We start from the raw sequence: 23,450 nt of genomic DNA, 5'->3' as shown, positions 1-23,450 counted from the left end.
TTCACACTTGCCACCTTCAAAATGAGGAGCTAGTGTTCTCCAGTGTCTGTTGAGCATGGATGTTCTGTGATTTTATGGTTCTCCTAGAGTTGTAGGTGTTCATCTACCAGTAGAATATTCATCCACATTGCAAAAGTAACTGTATGAAATTAAATATTTATATTAATGTTGATTGTTTGCATTTTAAAGTCCTTGAACACAGGGCTCTCACTGTAATTGTCAGGAGGGGATGATTTCCATTACCTGCAAGACAGTCAATAGATGTAAGCAGACTCTTTCTTGAGCAATAGGTTCCCATGTCCTTCCTCAGTCCTTACAACTTGTCCACATGACCCCTCTCCTTCCTTTCTTGTTGAGGAGTAATGCTCATTCTGTCTACTTGCCAACAAAATAAAGTGGGGCATACTTAGAATTCATATGAAGGCACCAACTTTGTATCTGTGAAAAAGATTTTCCCTGAGTGAGTAAGAAAATCTACCTTCAGTTAGATACAAAACAAAGGTACAAATGGCCTTATGCTAATAAAATTGGAATACATGAAATGTTTTTCCCCATTTTTGAAGATGTATAAAAATGGGAGCCAATCTTGCTTCCCAAGTGTTTTCTTATAAGGAGAACTGACTCTTACTATCATTTGTGAAGGGCAAAGCAGTGAGTACATTAGCCTGTCTCCGATATAATCTGCTCTGAAGGATCCAGGTCAGAGAACAGAAATGTTACATAAAAATGTACATGAGTGTTCTGTGAACCACTTGTCTTCACAGGAAATGCAACCAGACTTTTTTGACCAAGGCAAAGGTCAGATGACCTGGAATTGAGCCTAGCCAATCAGGATAATGTAATGGATCACAATCTGATTAGTATCTCTGTGTGGTTGTTTTTTAAATATGTTAAATAAGGTTCTGTGAAATTAACATTAAGTCACTAGTTAGGTGATATAGCCCCGAGAAAGGAAATGTGCTTCACAAGCAGGTCAGTAGCTGGAGAAATAGTCAAGGACAAGGTAATGTGCGTGGGCAGTGGTTCACAATCCAGGCTTCACCATAAAATCTCCTGGGAGATTTAAGAAAACACTGATGACCGTTTTCTGGTCCTAACTAAGCCCAACTAAATCATTATCTCTGGGAGTATATCCATCCCCCAGATCTCTGGGGCATTATCCTTTTTTTTTTTTTTTTTTCCAATTCAGAATCACCTGTTAGTGGTTCTAGAATTGTGTCACACATTAAAATTATGTGGGGAGATTTAAAAAATTCCTGATGTCCAGGTTGAAGTCCAATTAAATAACCAGCATTGGACGTGGGACCCAGGCCCCAGGAATTTGTAAAATCCCTGAGTTGATTCTAATAGGCAGCCAAGTTTAAGTCCAAGCACCCTGGGTAATTTGAATATGCAGCTATTTTAGAAGTCTGGAGTTTTTTATCTAAATGCAAAGAGGGGCCATTGGTGACTTTAACTAGGCTAGTGGCATGGCCTAATTTATGTTTTTAATCATAACACTAGCAGCTGTGGAAAGAATGGATTGGTCCAGAAAGCAAGTAGGTAAGAAGCTATTTCAGAAGTCGAGGCAAGATAAAAAGCGCCTTGAGTCAAGGTGGTCACAGTCAAGGTAATGAGAAGCAGACAAATTTGCAATATGTTTTGGAGACAAATCAAACAAAGCATGTATATATAGTGAATGTTGCAAAGAGAGAGAAAGAGGGATTGTTAAATGAAGTACGTATTTTGCCTAATAAGGTAAATGAAAGTGTCTTCTACAGAAGTGGAGAAGATACAAGGAATAGCAGTTGTCACAAGGGAAAGAATGATGTGGGAGAAACAAGAAGGTCTAGACTCAAGGCATTCCAAAATTTAAGGTTCCAGAATAAGAGGAGGAATCAGCAAAGGAGACAGGAAGAAGGAGCAGTCAGTGAAATAGGAGGAAATCCAGTGGACTGTGGGGTCCTGAAAGCAAAATAGGAAATAATCAAGAAAAATAGGTGATAAAGTATATCAAATCCCACTGAAAGTAGAAAAAGAGGAGAACCAACAATTGCTCATTGGGTTTTAGGAAGATGGATATTGTTTGTTACCTTGTAGAGTGGCGTGGCTGCAGTGAATCCCTGATTAGTGGGGCTTGAACAAAGAAAGGGAGATGAATGTGTGGGAACTCAGGAAAATACAACTATTTTTGTATTTTCAGGAATGTTGGTATGACAGGAGGTGAGGTGGACATGGGACAAGGGAAGCTTACATGCTGATGGGAATGAGCCAATAGAGAGGAAAAAAGTATGTGGCAGGATAAAGAGATAATTACAGGATCCAAGTTCTTGACTTAGTTAGTTGGGTTCTTTGAACCAGTGGAATGTGTACAAACTAGTATAATAATAATCTCGGTGGGGCTCCAGAAAGTAGAACCAACAGAAATGGTTGGAAATTTCAGTGAGACAGATTTTGAGTCAAGTAACTTAAAAGATAAATATAAAATTCATCAAATGGGGTCATCAGAGAGTAACATGCAGTGGATTTATCCTCCTACCATCAACAATTATAAAACTGGACAAAACTTTATAAAGTAACCATTTTCCAAATACGAAACAGGCAGCACAGGGCTGTGGTCCTAGAGAGGAGAGAAATATATGAGTTAAGCCCCAAATTCACCCCATATGTTTTCTTGGTGCACTTTCCAAACCATGATAGACGGATGCAGAACCCAAATAGATAATGGTGATTTTTATGTTGAAGAAAAACAAAGAACCATTAGAACCATTGAGGTGCTGGATATTGCAGGTCAGAGTACTAGAGAGTGGGGAGCTGTTCAAAGAAAGATTTCTAAAAATCTGTATAGGGCTCCCTTTGGGTCTTTAGCTTAATACTACACTTCACATGCATAGGGCGAGACCCTATGAAATCTAGCAGAGAACAACTTCCAGGAGTATGTGAGATGAATAAAGCTTCCAGCAGTCACATAGTCCTGAGAAACATTGGAGTTCTGATTAGCCAGAGTAGAGAACACACAGGGAATTCAGTTAAAATCTCAGAAGAGGCCACACACTAAGAGAGGCCTAGTCTAGCCCTGGGGTAAGGGCTACTCTAGACCACCCCTAATAAAAAGCCTACAGGTAGCCTTGACAGGATTAAATTTCTTCACTGGTAAATCGACTGTTTGCAAGAATAACATTCAGTGTTCTTAAAAGGAAGACAACAAAATCCAGACTCTCAATATCATAGCATATCTGCAATGCCTTGCACATAATTACTGGCTATGAGAAGAAATAGGAAAATGTGAGCCATAAATAAAAGGAAAAAAAAGAAAAGAAAAGAAACAGCCTAATGGGCATACAGATGTTAGAATTAGCAGACAGGGTTTTAAAGTAGCTATAATAAGCATTTTCAAAAATTCAAATGAAAAGATGTGTGCAATGAGTGAATACATAGGGAATGCAAGAAGAGAAGTATAAAACATTTTTTAAAAAGAACCAAAAGGAAATTCTAGATCTGAAAAGCACAATATCTGAAATGAGAAATTAATTAGATATATTAAGTGGGATCTTGGATACTGCAGAACAAAGGATAACTGAACTTGAAAAGAGGGCATGAGAAAAATATCCAAATTTAGAGAGAGAAAAGACTTAAAATGGCAAACAATGCCTCAGTGAGCTTGAAGTAATGTCAAGGAGTCCAGTATAAATATAGTTAGAGCCTCAGAAAGAAGGGCAGGAAAAGCATAGATCTGCATAGTAATGACTTGAAAATCTTCAAATGTGGTGAAAAATATAAATCTACTGGTCAAAATGATTAACGAAGCTCAAGTAAAATAAGCACAAAGAAAGAACCATGCCATAGCACATCATCGGGTGTCGATTTTACAGAGTTTTGCATAATCTATCAAACTGTACATTTAAAACCTGTGAATATTACTGTATATAAATTGCACCTCAATTTGTTAAAAATTATGTAGATTTTCTAATATTCAAAATTCTTCAAAAATGAAATAATTTCCTTCACAAAATATTAACTTTCCTGACAATGGAGGAGACATCATTTATCAAAAGCCGAATGATATTTTGAAAGACATTGCATGAAATAGGTGTCACAGGTTAGTGGCTGGCCTCAATAAAGAGTAGTTTCCGGGCTTCCCTGGTGGCACAGTGGTTGAGAGTCCGCCTGCTGATGCAGGGGACACGGATTCGTGCCCCAGTCCAGGAAGATCCCACATGCCGCAGAACGGCTGGGCCTGTGAGCCGTGGCCACTGAGCCTGCGCGTCCTGAGCCTGTGCTCCACAACAGGAGAGGCCACAACAGTCAGAGGCCCGCATACCGAATAAAAAAAAAAAAAAAGAGTAGTTTCCCTTCTGGCATTAAGGCTCAATGATTTAAAGTTAAAGGCTCTTATTTGCACTCCTTCCTCACGGGCTGTATCATATTTTATAACACATACAGAAAATATTCTAACTTCAACATGACTTTTAGTAAACATATCTCTTTGTTAATTCTATTTAATGGAATATATAAGGCACATAAGGTACACAACTTTCCTTAGCCCATGCTACAATGGAGATGGGTTTATGATTCATTGAATTAAAATTTAAACCTGGGCCAATTCTTGAGCTCATGTTGCATAGATACCATAATAGATCATCATGCTGATTTCAGAAAATAATCACCTTTAAATAAACCTTAATAAAGTCAAGGCAGCTTTCTCTGGGCCTACTCTTCTTTTAATTACAGTTGGAATGGCAATGGCTAAAATGAATTAATTAGATAAGGGTTACAAGGTAACCTTAACTCTCTAATGAAGCTTTCTCTATTTTAAAGTCCTTGTCTGTAGCAATCATTATTTTACTTGCTTTTTTCAAAAACTTAACAGTCCCATGAGTTCAGTATTTTCTTGTGTCTTACTTGTCTGCAAAAGAAAACAAAAAAATCACTAAGCTTTATGTCTTCCAAATATCAATGGATAGACATAAACTTTTACACCCACTCCCAAGTGACTGCATTTGCTCTGTCCTTCATTGCTTCATCTTTCCCTTATTGCATCATGAAGCAACAAAGGACTTAGCACATACTCCTAACTGCCAGTCCTTGGGGTAGAGTCACTGGGATGATGAAAGCTCATTTCCTCCCATTGAGAACTCCTGCTCCAGTGGGAATGAGGCAGATTCCAGAAGGGAAGGAGAAATCCTGAAGGATTGGAAAATATAGCAAGTAGTTAAGAGCAGAGGAAGGAAGACATCGTGTTCCTGGAAGAAGGTCTGTTACTTGCAATAGCAGGAGGGCTTGACAGGGCAGATACATCTGTGTCTGGGGGAATGGTGTGCAAAATGGCAAAATGAAGAAGGGTGAGACTTGAGAGCTAAGTCTGGTCCACATCTTGAGGGCTTTCTGTCCTATGAAAGAGGTCTGGAGGCCATGGAAATTTATGCAGAGTTTTAAAGCAGAAAAATCATATGGTTCATGGCAGGACGAGTCACGCATTGGAATAAAATGAGTCTAGGTAGGACGCCTGAAGGGGAGGTCTTTGTAGTCCCCATGAGAAGTGATGATGGCTGGAGCTAAGGTGGTCAGAGGATGGGCAAAACAGAAGATGCTTGGCAGGATTTAATGGCCAGTTGTGTGAGGGAAATGTGTGAGGGCAATATTTGAGAAGCCTTGAGGACAGACGTGCAAGAATTCTGGCCAAGGACTGTGCTGGGTGTTGGGTTGGGGAGTCGTTCCAGATGTAGAACATTTCACCAACTCATCTGTTTCCCCTCTGCCCTTAGTACACAATGATTGGAGCAGGGCACTTTCTCCCTGCATGACTAATGCCTGCCGTGGGTGACAGCCTCTCTTCTTGTATAGCTAGAGATCAGGCAGCTGCTCTCAGAATTTCAAATTTTAGTTTGAATGGTCAAGAGGTGGAATTTTATCACCACTTCAGCTAGATCACATTCTGGATAAGCTAAATAGATCTTTTTTGGTAAAATGAAGAATCTTATTTATTATTGCCATTTGGAATGAAGAGTGTTCCATACTGCACACTGTAGACTCACTAACTTTGCAACATAATCTGTCCTTTGATTCATGAAAAATATGCGAAGATATAGTTGGAGAAACAAAACCCACATAAAAATAGCAAGCCATGTTACAGAATAATTATATGGATTTTTATTTAAATCTTTAACTCAAATTAGAGAATGTTTCCCTCTTAGGGGCTTTAAAGTTTTCGACCTGAGATGTAGCTTGGGAAAAGTAGAAATAGAATAAGGAGTTCAGAGACCTTGAAGTTGCCTTGTCTCAGTGAGGGTGGTTGGAAAGTCTCCAAGTGACAGACTGCTAATGACAAGAGCAAAACGACCTCTGATAAGGGAGAGGTCAGTGCCGTTTGACAGACTTCGTGGAAGGAGTGAGCGCCATCAGCCTTGATGTATAAGTAAAGTCTAGAAAGAAAATTAAAAATATAGCAACAGGGCTTCCCTGGTGGCACAGTTGTTGAGAATCCGTCTGCCAGTGCAGGGGACACGGGTTCAATCCCTGGTCCGGGAAGATCCCACATGCCATGGAGCAACTAAACCTGTGTGCCACAACTACTGAGCCCACGCACCTAGAGCCCGTGCTCCATGGCAAGAGAAGCCACAGCAATGAGAAGCCTGCAGGCAGCAGTGAAGACCCAACACAACCAAAAGTAAATAAATTAAATAAATTAATTTTAAAAGTACAGCAACAACACTGGAACTTTCAGTAAGTAAACCAAGGTCCACATTTTTGCTTGTTCATCTTCTATATGACTTTGGAAACATGATTGAGTTTCTCTGAGTCTCAGTTTCCTCATCTGTAAAATGGAAATAATGAGACTTAGCTCTTGGAATTGCTGAGAGAATTGAATCAGGTAACAATTTCTATGTCCTTAGCACCCAGATAGTAGCAGGGCTCTCCAGTTTCTCTTCATTTAATGAATGAGTAGAAGGAGGACAGAGGCATTCAGACATGTTTTCTGAGGTCAGTGAGGGATAAACAGCACCAGTTAAGACACAGAGGCTGTGCCATTATTTATTTATTTATTTATTTTTAACATCTTTATTGGAGTATAATTGCTTTACAATGGTGTGTTAGTTTCTGCTTTACAACAAAATGAATCAGTTATACATATACATATGTTCCCATATCCCCTCCCTCTTGCGTCTCCCTCCCACCCTCCCTATCCCACCCTTCGTGGTCACACAGCACCGAGCTGATCTCCCTGTGCTATGCGGCTGCTTCCCACTAGCTATCTACCTTACGTTTGGTAGTGTATATATGTCCGTGCCACTCTCTCTTGCTTTGTCACAGCTCACCCTTCCCCCTCCCCATATCCTCAAGTCCATTCTCTAGTAGGTCTGTGTCTTTATTCCCGTCTTACCCCTAGATTCTTGATGACCTTTTTTTTTCTTCTCAGATTCCATATATACGTGTTAGCATACGGTATTTGTCTTTCTCTTTCTGACTTACTTCACTCTGTATGACAGACTCTAGGTCCATCCACCTCACTACAAATAACTCAATTTCGTTTCTTTTTATGGCTGAGTAATATTCCACTGTATATATGTGCCACATCTTCTTTCTCCATTCATATGTGATGGACACTTAGGTTGCCTCCATGTCCTGGCTATTGTAAGCAGAGCTGCTGTTGTGCCGTTATCATAGTTAGCCCGCCTGCTTGCTGCCTTGAACAAATACATGATTGATGTAGGAAGTGATGGGGAACCTCAGAAGTCCTGGAACTGATTGCCTTTGGGGGTGGGAGACCAGTCTGGTAGCAGTCAGTGGGCTGTGTCTCTACAGATAAGGGAACCCAGGGAAGACCCCTTGGCCTGCCAACTGACCCCCCAGACCCCATCCCTGCTTCCCTCGCCTCTCTTTTTCCTTCCATCCCTATCACAATTTGGACACCTACTAGCTGTGTGATCTTGAGTACATTCCTTAAGCTATTTTTACCCCAATTTTCTTATTCCTAAAATGGGAGAATAGTTACTAGAGGTTTTCTGAGGGTTAAAAAAAGAATGCATTTATCACAGCACCTGGCATGTAATAAGCCATCAGGTGGTAACTCCCTTTCCGGCTCTTCTTCTGTTTCTCCCTTCCTTCCACTCACATCTGCATGACTTTGGTACATGATTGAGGACACATTACATAGAAGAGGCTGGGGGTAATCCCAAGTGTCAGGCAATTAATTAGAATGGTGGCCTAGGGAATACAGTCAAAAAGGTAATAGTGCAATATATTTTTGCAGAAGCTGAAGCAGTGGGGGATAAATTGTGTGTGGAAGGTAGAGGTGATAACTGAGACGTTAAGGCTGAGGTATAGGATAAAAGGGTAGGATTGAAATGGAATTTGGGAACCCAGTTCCTGGTTATTCCTTACACCAGAGTCATAGGACTTTGGGCCATTGTAAAGCGAAGCACATTTTTGTAGTTTGGGTCACTGGGAAGATTTATGAAGACTTAATTTAAAATAAATTCACTGTTATCATAAGAAGTTAAAAGAAAAAACCCTTGGCACTTATGCACGTGCCTCATGACTTACACTGGCAGTGGATGGATGATCACCCTAATGTCTCACTCAGTTGGGTGACCTTGGCATAGATGAAGCCATTTTGAGGGAAAGGACTGAACTTAATGGCAAAACACGCCTGCCCTTTGGTTCTGTTATTGGCTCAGCACCACTGCGAGGAAAGCTACCAGCACTGTGATTTCCTATCTGCGATTCCAAAGGTCAGTTTTCTTACACTTCTTTATATCTTATGACGGGTCTGTTGTTTCTGGCTTTTAATGGTGAGCTGGCACACAGTGAAACAAACACATTATCTAAAAAGCCCTTACTTGACCTTTATTTGGCAGGAAAAAGAAAACTTATAAAAGGCCACTATCTAGTTGCTGTTTGTGGACCCAATTTATGATACTATAGTCATGCTATCATTTTGCTTCATTCATCCATTCATTTTTCCAACAAATACTTGTCAAGCACCTATTTTATAATAGATGCTGTGAGTACTGGGGGTACCATGGTGATCAACACACAGAGAGCAAGTCCCTGCCCCATAAAACTTAGTAACAACCTAAATGGGAAAAGAATTTGAAAACCAGTAGATACATATGTGTATGTATAACTGAATCACTTTGCTGTACACGTGAAACTAACACAACAGTGTTAATCAACTATACTCCAATATAAAGTAAAAAGTTAAAAAAAAAACTTACATTTTTCAGAGCAGGAGAGAGGCAATGAACACACAAATGATGTCAGGTGTCTACCTGTGGTATGAAAAGTAAAGCTTGGTAGGAGGATTGACAGTGATAAGGGAATGGAATTTTCAGATGCACAGGGTAAGCCTTTCTGAAGAGATTTTTGAAAAGAGACTTGACCAAAGTGAGGGAGTGAGTCACAGGTCTCTCTGTAGGAAGCGAGTTACAGGCAGAGAGACAAACAGGTACAAAGACCCTGAGTCAGGAGTGGGTTTTGTGGGTTCAAAGTACAGCAAGAGACCAATGTGCTCACTGTTCAGTAGGAGAGAAGTGGGGGGCGGTTATCTATTCTGGGTATGACAGGAAGCCACTGGAGGTTAGTTTCCAGTGTCATAAATTAACTCTTACCTAGACTTTGATCAATTACTATCTTGACTAAATGCCATACAGCAGAGAATGGCAATATTTATCTACACAGGACCCCCATCTTCCACTGCCACCACCAAGTAGCTTCCGGTTTACCTTCAATAAAACTGAATCTCTGTCCCTGTTGACAGATAGTGAAACCTACATCCATTCTTTGGAAATATATAGCTACTTAGAGGCCATGAGTTCCAAACATAAAACACTGGACTGCACCTAACACTGAAAAATTCCTGTCCTATTATTTACCTGTCCTATTCCTCTCTTAAAAACAGCAAAAATAATCCTTCCCTTTAATAAACAGACCAAAGCCAAAGATCACATATTTTAAACAACCCTCATCTTAAGCATCATGAAGCAGGCAACTCTCTCAAAGGAATCCCCTCAAGACTTCAGATAGTGTCAGGCTACATGGGTCCTATGACAGGATTTGGGTATTTTAGAACATATACATCTCATGTGACTCTTTTTAGGGGGACAGGAGTATTGCATGTACATGCAATTATGATTCATAGAAATGTATGGCAACAGTGGCCTGCATTGCCTTTTGGGGATGCGACATAATTATTTGGTTGAACCCATCCCTTCTATTTCTTTAATCACCCTCATCCCCACTGGAAAAGTCTCTCTATTGGAAAGCCAACTATATTGGTGGATATGTTCACCACAAATAAAGTGTTCTGCAAATAAAAGGAAACCAACATATAGTTTTTTAAAAAAAAAAAAAAGGAAACCAGCAACTTTGAGGAATTATAACCGAGACAATACAGAGTCTTCAGTCTTTAGGTCCTATCATAAGTTTTGGCCCAAATCATGACAGTGCCGACAGCTCTGCATCCTTCCACCTCCAGTTCTGTATCTCGTTGGCCAAAATCCTCCTGCAGTGCTCTGTGCTTTCTTCTGTTAGATGGTGCTTCTAGACCCATACTCCTCAAAGACCTTGTACATTGAGGTCACTCTGATCTGAGTTATTAACTGAGCCATGCTACTTTGGATAGGGTCTGTTTCCTAGTCTTTAAAACTGGAACAATAATATCCATTTATTGATTTGTCCATTCCACAGATATTTGCAGAATACTTTCTATGTTCCAGCACTGTGTCATGTGCTGGGGTGCGATGGTCTGCAAGAAAGGCATGGTTCTTGTTCTCCCAGGTGTGCAGCCAGCTGTGGGAGATGGGCATTTAAACCAGCAACACCAAACGTGTGGTAAAGGCTACGACATGATAACGCGGGATTCTGTGGAGGCACTCAGTCTTGTCCACAGCATCAGAAAAGGTGTCCCACACTAAGTGAAATTTGAGCTGAGATGTAAATACTACTAACTGATAATTTGTTAAACAAAGAAATACAGAAGCCTATGTGAAGACCCAGGGGGAGCTGGAGAATAGATAGACTGGAGCAAAGCTTACAAGAGGAAATGTCAAGAGATGAAGCTGGAGTGCAAGGACCCAAGTCATAAAGAGCCTTCAAAATATCGTAAGGGTTTCAGTTGTGTCAAGGGACAATGCGAAGGCACTGATGATTTTAAGCAGGGAAGTCACATCATGTGATTTCTCTCTTAGAAGGATCTTTCAGGCCATTGTGTGCAGAATGCATTCGAGTGGGCCAGTAGGTAGCAGGTAGACTAGTTAGGAAGCTGTTTCATAAATCCAGATAAGAGCCAGTTTTAGCCTTGTCTCAGGTTAAGTCCCCCTGAAAGCAGAGTGTGAGGTATAGGACTGGCTGTAGATCACTTATTTGAGATGTAATTCCTGGATCCCAGAGTGAAAGAATGAAGGGAAATGAGATTAGGAAAGGAGGGGAAAAATAAGTAAAAGTTGCTTTAATGAGCTAGTTGCTGCTGTGGGCAACTGGGGCTCATTCCTTCTGGGAACCTTCCAAGGCATCACACAGAACAGTTGTTCTCAAAGGTAGTCTCTGGATCTGCAGCCTCAGCGTCACCTGAGAGCTTATTAGAAAAGGCAGTGTCTTGGATCCTGCCTCAGACCTACTGGGTCAAAACTTTTAGGGACAGGGTTCAGCAACTTGGGTTTTAATCAACTCTTCAGGTGATTCTGACACCCTCTGATGTGTGAGAAGCACAGACATAGAGCACACCTTAGAGTTGTCCAATAGGATTGGAGGAGGGAGAGGCAGGGCATTTATCCCGACGCCCACCCCTCACTGGTTGCACCCATGAAGGTGAGTGTTTGTTACTTTAGAGAAGGCCCTGAGAGAGCAAAGAGAGACTCCTGGTCTTGGTGTGGTGCCCTGGCAAAGTGCATGGAGCTGTCCACCCTGCGGTGCTGAAACCAGATGGATGGAGGAACTTCACCACACACCCTGTCTACCCATCATGACTAGGACACGGCAATGAAGATGAAGAGAATTTGAGGATATGTGACACATTTGCAAGAAAGAATCATCAGTACCTGATACAAGGAGATTAAAGAGGGGCATATGAAAGATAGTTCTCAATTTTATGGGCCATTTCCTTCAGTAATTGCCTTACACTTACAATATGTCAGTGGTTATTTTCCATGTAAACCTCTGTGATCGGTTTTTAAATAATATTGCTTTGGATTAGAACCAAATCGAGGGGAGGGATCATGGATCAATTATAATTAGACATTCTTCCAGAGGAAATGCAAGAGATTAGCTACCCTGCCCATTTGACAAGAGATTCCTTGCTCTTAGCAGAATTTGAGCCAAATAGAATGTACATGATTGCATATTTACCTTCCACCCTGGGCAGAATGATTCTGACATGATGCCTTAAACTTTGCAATCTACCCTTGTGGTTGTTAGATTAATTTTACTAGAAAACTTTGCTCTATAAAATCTCCAGCATTTTCTTCCTAGGAATAATTTGCTCACCATGAGACAGACACACCTTGTCACATTTTTTTTTTTTTTGGTGATACACGGGCCTCTCACTGCTGTGGCCTCTCCTGTTGTATAGCACAGGCTCTGGACGCACAGGCTCAGTGGCCATGGCTCACGGGCCCAGCCGCTTCACGGCATGTGAGATCCTCCTGGACCGGGGCACGAACCCATGTCCCCTGCATCGGCAGGCGGACTCTCAACCACTGCGCCACCAGGGAAGACCTGGGAACTCATTTTATAGCATTGGTATGGGGATAACATGAATTAAGATTGTAAAAGTTGTCAGAAGTGCCTGGAAGATATGAAGTGTTGTAGGAGTGTTGGTTAATTTAGTAAATGCAGGTGTGTCCAGCTTTAACATCATTAATAAACACAGTTTCCAACGTGCACATTATTTAATTAAATAATTTGCACAGCCAATGGGTCTTTTCATAGTGAGCAATTTTATTTCATTTAGGTGGTATTCTGAGACAAATGTAGTCTATAGAATGTAAATATATTTTTTAAAAGTGATAAGGGGGCTTCCCTGGTGGCGCAGTGGTTGAGAGTCCACCTGCCGATGCAGGGGACACGGGTTCGTGCCCTGGTCCAGGAAGATCCCACATGCCGCGGAGCGGCTGGGCCCGTGAGCCATGGCCGCTGAGCCTGCGCGTCCGGAGCCTGTGCTCCACAACGGAGAGGCCACAACAGTGAGAGGCCTGCATACCGCAAAAAAAAAAAAAAAAAAAAAAAAGAGTTCCCAGTTTACAGATAAGGAACTCGAAGCTAAGAAACATTTGACAGCTTACACAAGATGACCAACCTAGAAGTAGCAAAGTTGGAGATCAAATCCAGGTGTTTAGCCTTTGGTTCTGTGCTCTTAGTCATCACTCTCTGTTGTTTCTTCCAGAAACACAGCAGTGAGTTCCATCTCTAGCTGCTCCTTGTCTTGATTTTATTCCCCCCTCCTTGGCTGTTGGATGGGCAAAGTGATGTTCACTATGGCTCATGCCATTTCAATATGCTCCTAAGATCCTAGCTAGTGTAGACTCTAAACTTCTCCCCAGTCCATTTCATGTGGTGGCTGGAATTCCTATATATCTTTAACACAAAGGACCACATTTTTGCCTCAAAATGAAGAATTCTGGAAATTGCAATGCAGAAAAGATTAGCCTTATCAGGAGTTGTGGAAAGGAGGGGAAGAACTCCCACATTTGCTAAGTATCTGATATATGGTGGACATAATCTACGTCCTCTCACCTAGTCTCGTGACAGTCTCATTGAAAATCCATCCTGTAATTAGTCACTGATCTGCTGGAAAAGATTTCTGGATCCTAAGACCTTTAGATGCTACCTTTCTTAGAAGAATCTGTCTCTTCTCTTTAAGAGAAGACTTGAATACTCTTAAAATCACAAGAACAACTCAAAACATTTATGTTCTCTTGGCAGGTACTTTTTAAGCAGAGTGCATGTGTATATTTTGGGTAGGGCTGGTGTGTCTTTCAGCATCTCACAAAACTCACCAAATAAGCAGTTACTTAATCTGTTTTGTTTTTTTTTTTTTTTCAAATCGGTACTCTATAAAGCCTTCACGGCGCCTCCCTTCAACTGGTTTCCATAGTCCCTTTTTGGCTCAGAAGGGTACTGATGTCAGAAATAACGGTCTATGTGTCTTTATCAGATTTCTAGGAAATGTTCAATACCATGTTGTGTTCTTTACTGCCTTTAGGAAGAGACTATTAATTCTCCCTTCATCTCCTGTTAGAGGAAGAATAGATATTGGATGCTTTAAAAACATTTCATACCCAAGAATGGATCCCCGAAGATCTTCCATAACAGATCAAAAACAGAATGTCACATTCCCTTGGTTTAGTCAAGCTGCCACACTCCAGAGTCCAGTGCAAAGCAACTTCCATCTGCATCAGATCATTGATATAATAAGAAAAATCACCTGCACTGAAATTGCTTCCTTAATTGGCCCCTAATTACAAATCCTCTGCTTTATTTTCACATATATGTAAAGCATTCTTTGTACTTTCATGCTTGTTAAAATTCTTGGATTTCTTAAAATCACAGCTTTAATAATCTGCAGTCTTGTCTGAATTACTGGTGGCATTTCTCTCTTTTCAGTTCCTCCCAAGTTTGTGGTTCAGCCACGGGACCAAGACGGGATTTATGGCAAGCCTGTCATCCTCAATTGCTCAGCTGAGGGTTATCCTGTACCCACCATCGTGTGGAAATTCTCTAAAGGTATGAAGTTACTTGATTTGCTTGTTATCTACCAAATGTATGTTATATTCTAAAGGATGAGATGAGCGTTTCTTGCAGAGATGTTTCTTACAAATATATACGTCCCCACCTCCACCAAGTGTATCCATCCTTCACATACACCCCTAGTAACCCACCTAAGTGTTTTCATTTGGGCCATGAAATGTTCTTGTATAACATGCCCTTGGAAAGACCGGGTAGGGGAGGCAGTTTATGTAAGTTATTTCAGCACCTGGGAAAGCTCTACCTTGACTACCTGGGAAAGCTCTACCTTGACTACCTATGTCGGATGACCATGATCTCCTTGGGGACCCCTGCAAGCCCATACACATGGAAAAACAAGTATAAATTGTCAGAATTACTCATTGTTGGAAAATTATTTCCCCAGTATTTAGATAAGTAAGGGTAAGTGGCTTTAGAAGGTTAAAATAAAACTACTGGTTGTTTTATTTACCTAGATACCATAGATATAAAAAACTACCTATCATCTCCTTGGTAGTCTCTTTTTAAAAGCAAAATTTCACCCTTAATCTTGCTTTCTCTTCAAAGGCAAAGCAATGTTTCCCAGTGTTAAGGTAACACTGTAAACATTACATAAATTAAAATGAGCAGTGTTGGAAACTAATGAGGGAACCATTCTAGACGTGGTAAAAATAATTTATTTCTATCTTATCACTTTCTCCAGGAAAGTTTCCTTAGCTATGCTTACGAACGTGTTGGAAATACTCTTTCCTTTCTCATTCACATAACTTCCTTCAGTAATTTATTAAACAGGTGAGGGCCAAATATATACTGATAGGATGAACAAACAACAAATAAAGAAATCATGTCTTTTTTTCCTAACAATCTTAAGACTTAAGGTATATACTGTGTTGCATTTTCTTATTGTGAAAGTAACAGCAATCAGAGAAAAACAAACGGCATACTTGCCACAGTTCCTTTTGGTGTATTTCCTTTAGGGTGGAGGAGCAGAGGGAGGAAAGAGAGGGATAGATACCATTTGGTTGGGGGGAGAATCAATTAAATTTGTTTTAAATCCCTGAGATTACTCCCCTGTAGCATGCCACCTACATTGTCCATGTGAAAAGCACTTTATCCCAAAATAAAAGCCCGTTATTCAGAGTATCTGCCCATGTGACTTTTTATTTGGGGCCATACTTGTAGCCCTATGTTGCATTACATGGAAACAAATAGCATCCATTTGATTTAATGTGCTTTGGAGTTTATATAGATGTTACAAACATTTCCCATGATGCTTGTCTTCTTCAAAATTATTTCTAATGCTTGACATTGTGTGGATGTTCTTTCTTTCTCTTGGGTTGTTTTCCATTTCTCACTATTACAAACACTGCAGAAGTGAACATCCTCGTGTGTTAGTTCAATGTGCATTTGTGTGGTTGCTTTCGTTTCCTTTTTTTTTTTTTTTTTTTTTTTTGAGGAACCTCCATACTGTTCTCCATAGTGGCTGCACCAATTTACATTCCCACCAACAGTGTAGGAGGGTTCCCTTTTCTCCACACCCTCTCCAGCATTTATTGTCTGTTGATTTTTTGATGATGGCCATTCTGACCGGTGTGAGGTGATACATCATTGTAGTTTTGATTTGCATTTCTCTAACAGTTAGTGATGTTGAGTGTCTTTTCATGTGTCTGTTGGCCATCTGTATGTCTTCTTTGGAGAAATGTCTGTATAATCCCTAGAAGGGAAATACTGTGATCACACTGAAGGCTCTTGGTCTGCACTGGACCAGGACACATTGGAAAATATTAGGGCAATTTACACACTGACCAGTAGTATGAAGCTGTGTATGTATTGCACCCTCACCAACTAGATAGTATCCTTTTTTCCTTAGTCTTTACTATGTGATGGGTGAATTGTTTTAATTTACAAATTCCTGTCTTAATTTACAAATTTAGATTACTAATGATGTTGAAAATGTTTTAGCCTTTGTTTACAGACCATTTCATTTTCCCATTTGGAGAATTTCTCATTCATGTTACTCTCACACTCATCTCCATGTCTCATTTATTTGAAAGAGTGTTTTCCATAGATTAAATAACCCTTTGTCTGTTATGGGTGTTACAGACATCTTATTCCTTCCTATCACTGATGTGCAAATTAAATTATAGAAGCCTTTTTACCTTTGAACTTGATATGCAATCTAAAATCATTAAGGAAAAATTTAAAAATTGCAGCAAACAAATTTTTAAAAGTTAAAATCCCCCTTTAAAAACATAACTCAAAGATAACCAAAGATAGACACTGCAAACTTTTTTTTTAAGATATTTTTTCGATGTGGACCATTTTTAAAGTCTTTATTGAATTTGTTAGAATACTGCTTCTGTTTTATGTTTTTGGTTTTGTTTTTTTGGGGGCCATGAGGCATGTGGGATCTTAGTTCCCTGATCAGGGATTGAACTTACACCCCCTGCAATGGAAGGTGAAGTCTTAACCACTGGACTGCCAGGGAAGCACCGATACTGTAAACTTTCATCTAGCTTTTCAGACCTGTCTCCCTGGCAAATATATATATCTGTAGATATACATATAATTTTATGTTTTGTAAAAAATTGCGAGCATGTGAGTCTTCCTGATCTACAACCTCCTTTCTTCAGTTAATAATAGGCTATGAATGTCTTTCCATGGCAACAAATATGGGTGCTCACTGTGACTTTTTAATGTCTCTGTTGAGTTTCTATTCATACATCAATAAATACATCTAACTTCTCTTGCCTTTGTTAGGACTGAATTCAGTGACTTAATGCCACAAGGGTTTACTCCTTCTCATAAGAGGAATCTGGGAGTAGATAGGGCAGGATTAGTTTTTCTCCCCTGAGTCATCAGGGACCCACACTGTTTACATCTATCTCTCTGTCACTCTTCGAAAGCATCTCCCACCATCAGTCAATGGCTACTAAGGTCCAGTGGCCACTTGCACATTTCCATGGACGAGGAAGACCACAGAGATAAGGCTCTCACACCCACCTGAGTCAGTTCCCTCTAAGGACCTCTCCAGACTGTGTGATAAATCAATTCTGCTCATGTCTCACCGGCCAGGTCAGCCCTCGCCACAGGGGTTCTACAGGTTGTGTTATAGCTAAGCATACGGCCGTCGTGACTACAACCCAGGCTATTTCACTAAGGGGGAGGATGGGTGCTTGGCAACCAGGTGTGTCCAACACTACTGTTGGATATTGTGTTTTTTCCCAGTTTTTCACTATCGTAAAAATGTCACAGTGACTTCTATCTCATTGATCTCTGTACATGTGTCCATTTTCTCTCTGGTGATAAACTCCTATAAGTAGAATTGTGGTTCAAAGAGTAAGCAATTTCTATAGATTTCAATACGTATCGGCCACTTGTCATCACTTTTTTCATCTACACTCCTTCCCACAGTTTATAGTAGTGCCTGTTTCTTACGATGAGAATAATGCCAGGTATTATGCTTGGTTTTTTAATATTTTTCAATAGAATAGGGGAAATGGTATATTATTATTTTAATCATGCAAGTAGCAAAGATGTTTCTTAAGAAAAATTTAGCCTTGCTTATGGAATATGTTTCCCATAATCAAATAGTCACTAAGAGCATAAGTGCAGTTCTTCTATGTTACACACACACACACACACACACACACACACACACACACATCCCAGACTCAGGCTGTTTCTCCAAGAGATGCAATTTAATCCTGAAGCTTCAGAATTCCAGAGTAAATTGCAGTGGTTTAAGGGCAGCTATTGCAGAAATGAAACAATCTTTCCTGAAAAATAATGTTATTACAGTTTTGACCTTGGGTCTGGATACACAAAGTCTAAGACATTCAATTCTGTCTCCTGATTTTTTTTTTTTTACACGAACAAACAAGACTTCTTGTCAAAAAGAGATTTGAAAAAAAAAAATCAGGGTTTAATACCATGGTGGGCCTTACCTGCACTCACAGAAATCTATAGCTAAGCAAATGTATGTCATTTATAGTGGAGGAAGTGGGTTTCAATTGCTGTCCTGGGGACCTGGACCATCCCCTTGTTAGCTGCTAAAGGGGAAAGAGGGGCTGACTGCACATCTTTTGCTCTCTGGCCATCCAGAAATAGGGCCACTTCTGACCTCCAGGAATGCTTTGGTCAGAGGAATGTTCAAGGACAAGAGTCAGGACATGCCTGGTGTAGAGAGTGGGAGAGCAGTGGGGAGTAGTTTATATTTAAAATAGGGTTATCAGAGGAGGCCCCAGAAGAAGGTAATGTTTGAGCAGAAACTTAAAAGAAATGGGAGATGAGCCATGTGCATATCTGGGGGGAGCACTGAAGGTCAAGGGGTCAAAGCCGCGGCAGAAGTGGGTTTATACCTGGAATGTTCCAGAAGCACCAAGGTGGACAATGGAGCTGGGTCCTGCTCACTCACTGCAGTGGAGTGAAAGGAGGTTCTGGAGGTCCCAGCAGGTCAGAGTCCTCATCTATGACCTTAAAGATGTGGCTTTGCCTGGCGGGGGTGGGCGGGGGGAATGCAGGCAGTGGATCAGAGTTGTGACAGCGGCGTTCTCCTTTCTTCTGCTGCCCTGCGGACACCAGAACTTAGCAGGCTATTGGAGTAATTAAGAGATGCCATGTGCTCTGCCTAGAGTTTTCAAAGGACCCTGTCGGCCCTAGGTGGAAGGCAGGAATTGCATCTGGAGGCCGGTTAGCAGGCCTTTGCTGTGATGTGGCCTGGACAAGCTGTCAAGAAGGGACGAGTAGTTGATTTCTGAATTCATCTGGCTGATGGACTGGATGTCGAAGAGAAAGGGAGCAGTCCAACAGGATGCCCGGGTCTTTGAGGACAGTGGAAGTGCCACTTACTGAGACAGAGCAATGTCAGGAGAGCAAATCGGCCCAGGATCAAGATCAGAAGTTTGGGCCTCATTCTCTGTAGACACAACTGAATTCTCAGTATACGCAATGATACATTTTCTAAGTATCCTAATTTTTTATCAATAAATGCCTTCTCCATGGTCAGGGCTTATCCCTTCCACGTTCTGCTCAGCCAGTGTATGCCCCACTTTGGTATCACCTCAGTTCTATGTTAGATTGATCCCCTGCTCAATGCTAGTCCTTTAGCTACAGTTTTCCAGCGAGGAATATTCCAGGTTCGTTCTTCACAATGGCTTGCCTCTTGCCTTTTTGCACATAAAGAGAGTTTAGCTTGTAGGAGTTGGTAGCTTGCATTATTTCCTGGGAGGGAACAGAAGCTGCCTGATGTCTCCTTAGAAATGACTCTTTTTTTTTTTTTTTTTTGCCTGCATGCACCGAAGAGCTGACTTTGAAGTCCAGTAAATGTATAGTCTATGCCTTGATGTTATGCATGTGGGGTCACTTTTCCCCCAGATGTGTCATGTGCCTATTTAATATGTAGATTCAAATCATCTTTTATGTAAGAAAATTCTTCTCGAATCATGTCTGTAAATATTTGTTCTCTTCCGTGCTTTGCATTTGTGGGTGTGTATATTCAAAGTTCATCTCAAGTCACAGAAAATCTACAAACTAAGACAACAGAATGAACTGACTTTGTTCCGAGAGAAGGGGATGGGTGACACCTGGCACCAATTTGGGTCTTTTCAAGGGTTAGGGTGCAGAAGTCATCTATTTGCAACATGTCAACAAAGTTATGGAATTAATTTCCAGATTTGTTCCCAGGTATTTTTGAAAACATTTTAAGGTGCTCAATAGATTTCTGTCTTTGTTCCTTTAAGATCCGGATATTCTGCCTCTGCCCAGGAGGTAGCATGGTGACCTGGGTCTCTGACTACGGGGCCATCAGATTCCCTTCACCTGTCTTCCAGAGGGTGTCATTTTCTCTCTGATTTTTTAACTGATTTACTCCCATTTTACTTTGTTGGATATTTTCTCATGTTTATTCTCTACATCTTTTTCCCCACAAAGTCTGTTCTCCTTTGTGCTCTCTCCAATTTTGCCTTCATATTTGTGATTTAATATTTTCCCTTCTTTCTCCAGTTCTGCCAGCTCACATTTCATTCTCTCTAGAGCTCTTGCTTCATAGACAAGTAGTTATTTTATTCACAGCTTTCATCTCAATCATGGCGTTCTTCTGAGGAGATTTCATTATAGATTTCTGTCTCTATTTTATTCTTCCATTTTCCTTGTAGTATCTTTGCTAGATCCTGGCTTCCTTTTGAGTGCTCACATTTGAAGAAAATGCATATCCCCAGGAACAGATTGCTTTGTGCAAGTATCTGGTTCCTCCCTGAACCCTCTTTCACTGATCTAAGACACACAGCAGGTCCAGAGAAGCTGCTGCCTCACCCGGCCTGTGCACACCATGGTCACTGATGTCTGTTGCCCCTCAGATGTGCTCCCCGCTTTCACGATGCATACGCTGCTGATGCTTGCTCAGAGTCCCAGCCGTGGTCCATCTCGCCTTGTCTTTCTGCATGTACCTTTTTTTTTTGAAGATCTTTATTGGAGTATAATTGCTTTACAATGGTGTGTTAGTTTCTGCTTTACAACAAAATGAATCAGTTATACATATACATATGTTCCCATATCTCTTCCCTCTTGCGTCTCCCTCCCACCCTCCCTCTCCCACCCCTCCTCTCCCACCCCTCTAGGTGGTCACAAAGCACCGAGCTGATCTCCCTGTGCTATGCGGCTGCTTCCCACTAGCTATCTAGTTTACATTTGGTAGCCCCTCCCCATAACCTCAAGTCCATTCTCTAGTAGGTCTGTGTCTTTATTTCCATCTTACCCCTAGGTTCTTCATAACTTTTTTTTTTCTTAGATTCCATATATATGTGTTAGAATACGGTATTTGTTTTCCTCTTTCTGACTTACTTCACTCTGTATGACAGACTCTAGGTCAATACACCTCACTACACATAACTCAATTTCATTTCTTTCGATGGCTGAGTAATATTCCATTGTATATATGTGCCACATCTTCTTTATCCATTCATCCAATGATGAACACTTAGGTTGCTTCCATCTCCTGGCTATTGTAAATAGAGCTGCAATGAACATTTTGGTACATGACTCTTTTTGAATTATGGTTTTCTCAGGGTATATGCCCAGTAGTGGGATTGCTGGGTCGTATGGTAGTTCTATTTGTAGTTTTTTAAGGAACCTCCATACTGTTCTCCATAGTGGCTGTACCAATTCACATTCCCACCAGCAGTGCAAGAGTGTTCCCTTTTCTCCACACCCTCTCCAGCATTTATTGTTTCTAGATTTTTTGATGATGGCCATTCTGACCGGTGTGAGATGATATCTCATTGTAGTTTTGATTTGCATTTCTCTAATGATTAATGATGTTGAGCATTCTTTCACGTGTTTGTTGTCAATCTGTATATCTTCTTTGGAGAAATGTCTATTTAGGTCTTCTGCCCATTTTTGGATTGGGTTGTTTGTTTTTTTGATATTGAACTGCATGAGCTGCTGGTAAATTTTGGAGATTGATCCTTTGTCAGTTGCTTCATTTGCAAATATTTTCTCCCATTCTGAGGGTTGTCATTTGGTCTTGTTTATGGTTTCCTTTGCTGTGCAAAAACTTTTAAGTTTCATTAGGTCCCATTTGTTTATTTTTGTTTTTATTTCCATTTCTCTAGGAGGTGGGTCAAAAAGGATCTTGCTGTGATTTATGTCATAGAGTGTTCTGCCTATGTTTTCCTCTAAGAGTTTGATAGTTTCTGGCCTTACATTTAGGCCTTTAATCCACTTTGAGCTTATTTTTCTGAAAAACTGAAACCATTTCCACTAAGATCAGGAACAAGACAAGGTTACCCACTCTTACCACTATTATTCAACATAGTTTTGGAAGTTTTAGCCACAGCAATCAGACAAGAAAAAGAAATAAAAGGAATCCAAATTGGAAAAGAAGAAGTAAAGCTGTCAGTATTTGCAGATGACATGATACTATACATAGAGAATCCCAAAGATGCTACCAGAAAACTACTAGAGCTAATCAATGAATTTGGTAAAGTAGCAGGATACAAAATTGAGGCACAGAAATCTCTTGCATTCCTATACGCTAATGATGAAAAATCTGAAAGTGAAATTAAGGAAACACTCCCATTTACCATTGCAACAAAAAGAATAAGATATCTAGGAATAAACCTACCTAAGGAGACAAAAGAACTGTATGCAGACAATTATAAGACACTGATGAAAGAAATTAAAGATGATACAAATAGATGGAGAGATATACCATGTTCTTGGATTGGAAGAATCAACATTGTGAAAATGACTCTACTACCCAAAGCAATCAACAGATTCAATGCAATCCCTATCAAACTACCAATGGCATTTTTCACAGAACTAGAACAAAAAATTTCACAATTTGTATGGAAACACAAATGACTCTGAATAGCCAAACCAATCTTGAGAACGAAAAATGGAGCTGGAGGAATCAGGCTCCCTGACTTCAGACTATACTAGAAAGCTACAGTAATCAAGACAGTATGGTACTGGCACAAAAACAGAAATATTGGTCAATGGAACAGGATAGAAAGCCCAGAGATAAACCCACGCACATATGATCACATTATCTTTGATAAAGGAGGCAAGAATATACAGTGGAGAAAAGACACCCTCTTCAATAAGTGGTGCTGGGAAAACTGGACAGGTATCTGTAAAAGTATGAGATTAGAACACTCCCTAACACCATGCATGTACCTTTGCTCAGTGTACACTGTTGGCTGCACCACCACCTATTTTGTGGTTGAAGTTTTAGCTATTTCCTAATTTCA

At 40.5% G+C, this 23,450-nt stretch overlaps 1 protein-coding gene across 1 annotated transcript in view; it reads left to right on the top strand.

Annotated features, from left to right (window-relative positions):
- LOC101316279 (cell adhesion molecule DSCAM) overlaps positions 1-23,450 on the top strand; it is a 527,322-nt gene that overhangs the window by 344,944 nt on the left and 158,928 nt on the right. Inside the window, exon 9 of the mRNA XM_073804653.1 lies at positions 14,581-14,700. Within this exon, the coding sequence (XP_073660754.1) occupies positions 14,581-14,700 (120 nt within the window). The remainder of the gene's footprint in view (positions 1-14,580; positions 14,701-23,450) is intronic.

Source organism: Tursiops truncatus, chromosome 4 (genome assembly GCF_011762595.2).
Source record: "Tursiops truncatus isolate mTurTru1 chromosome 4, mTurTru1.mat.Y, whole genome shotgun sequence".
Classification (NCBI taxonomy): domain Eukaryota; kingdom Metazoa; phylum Chordata; class Mammalia; order Artiodactyla; family Delphinidae; genus Tursiops; species Tursiops truncatus.
This window is presented reverse-complemented; position numbering and strand designations above follow the sequence as displayed.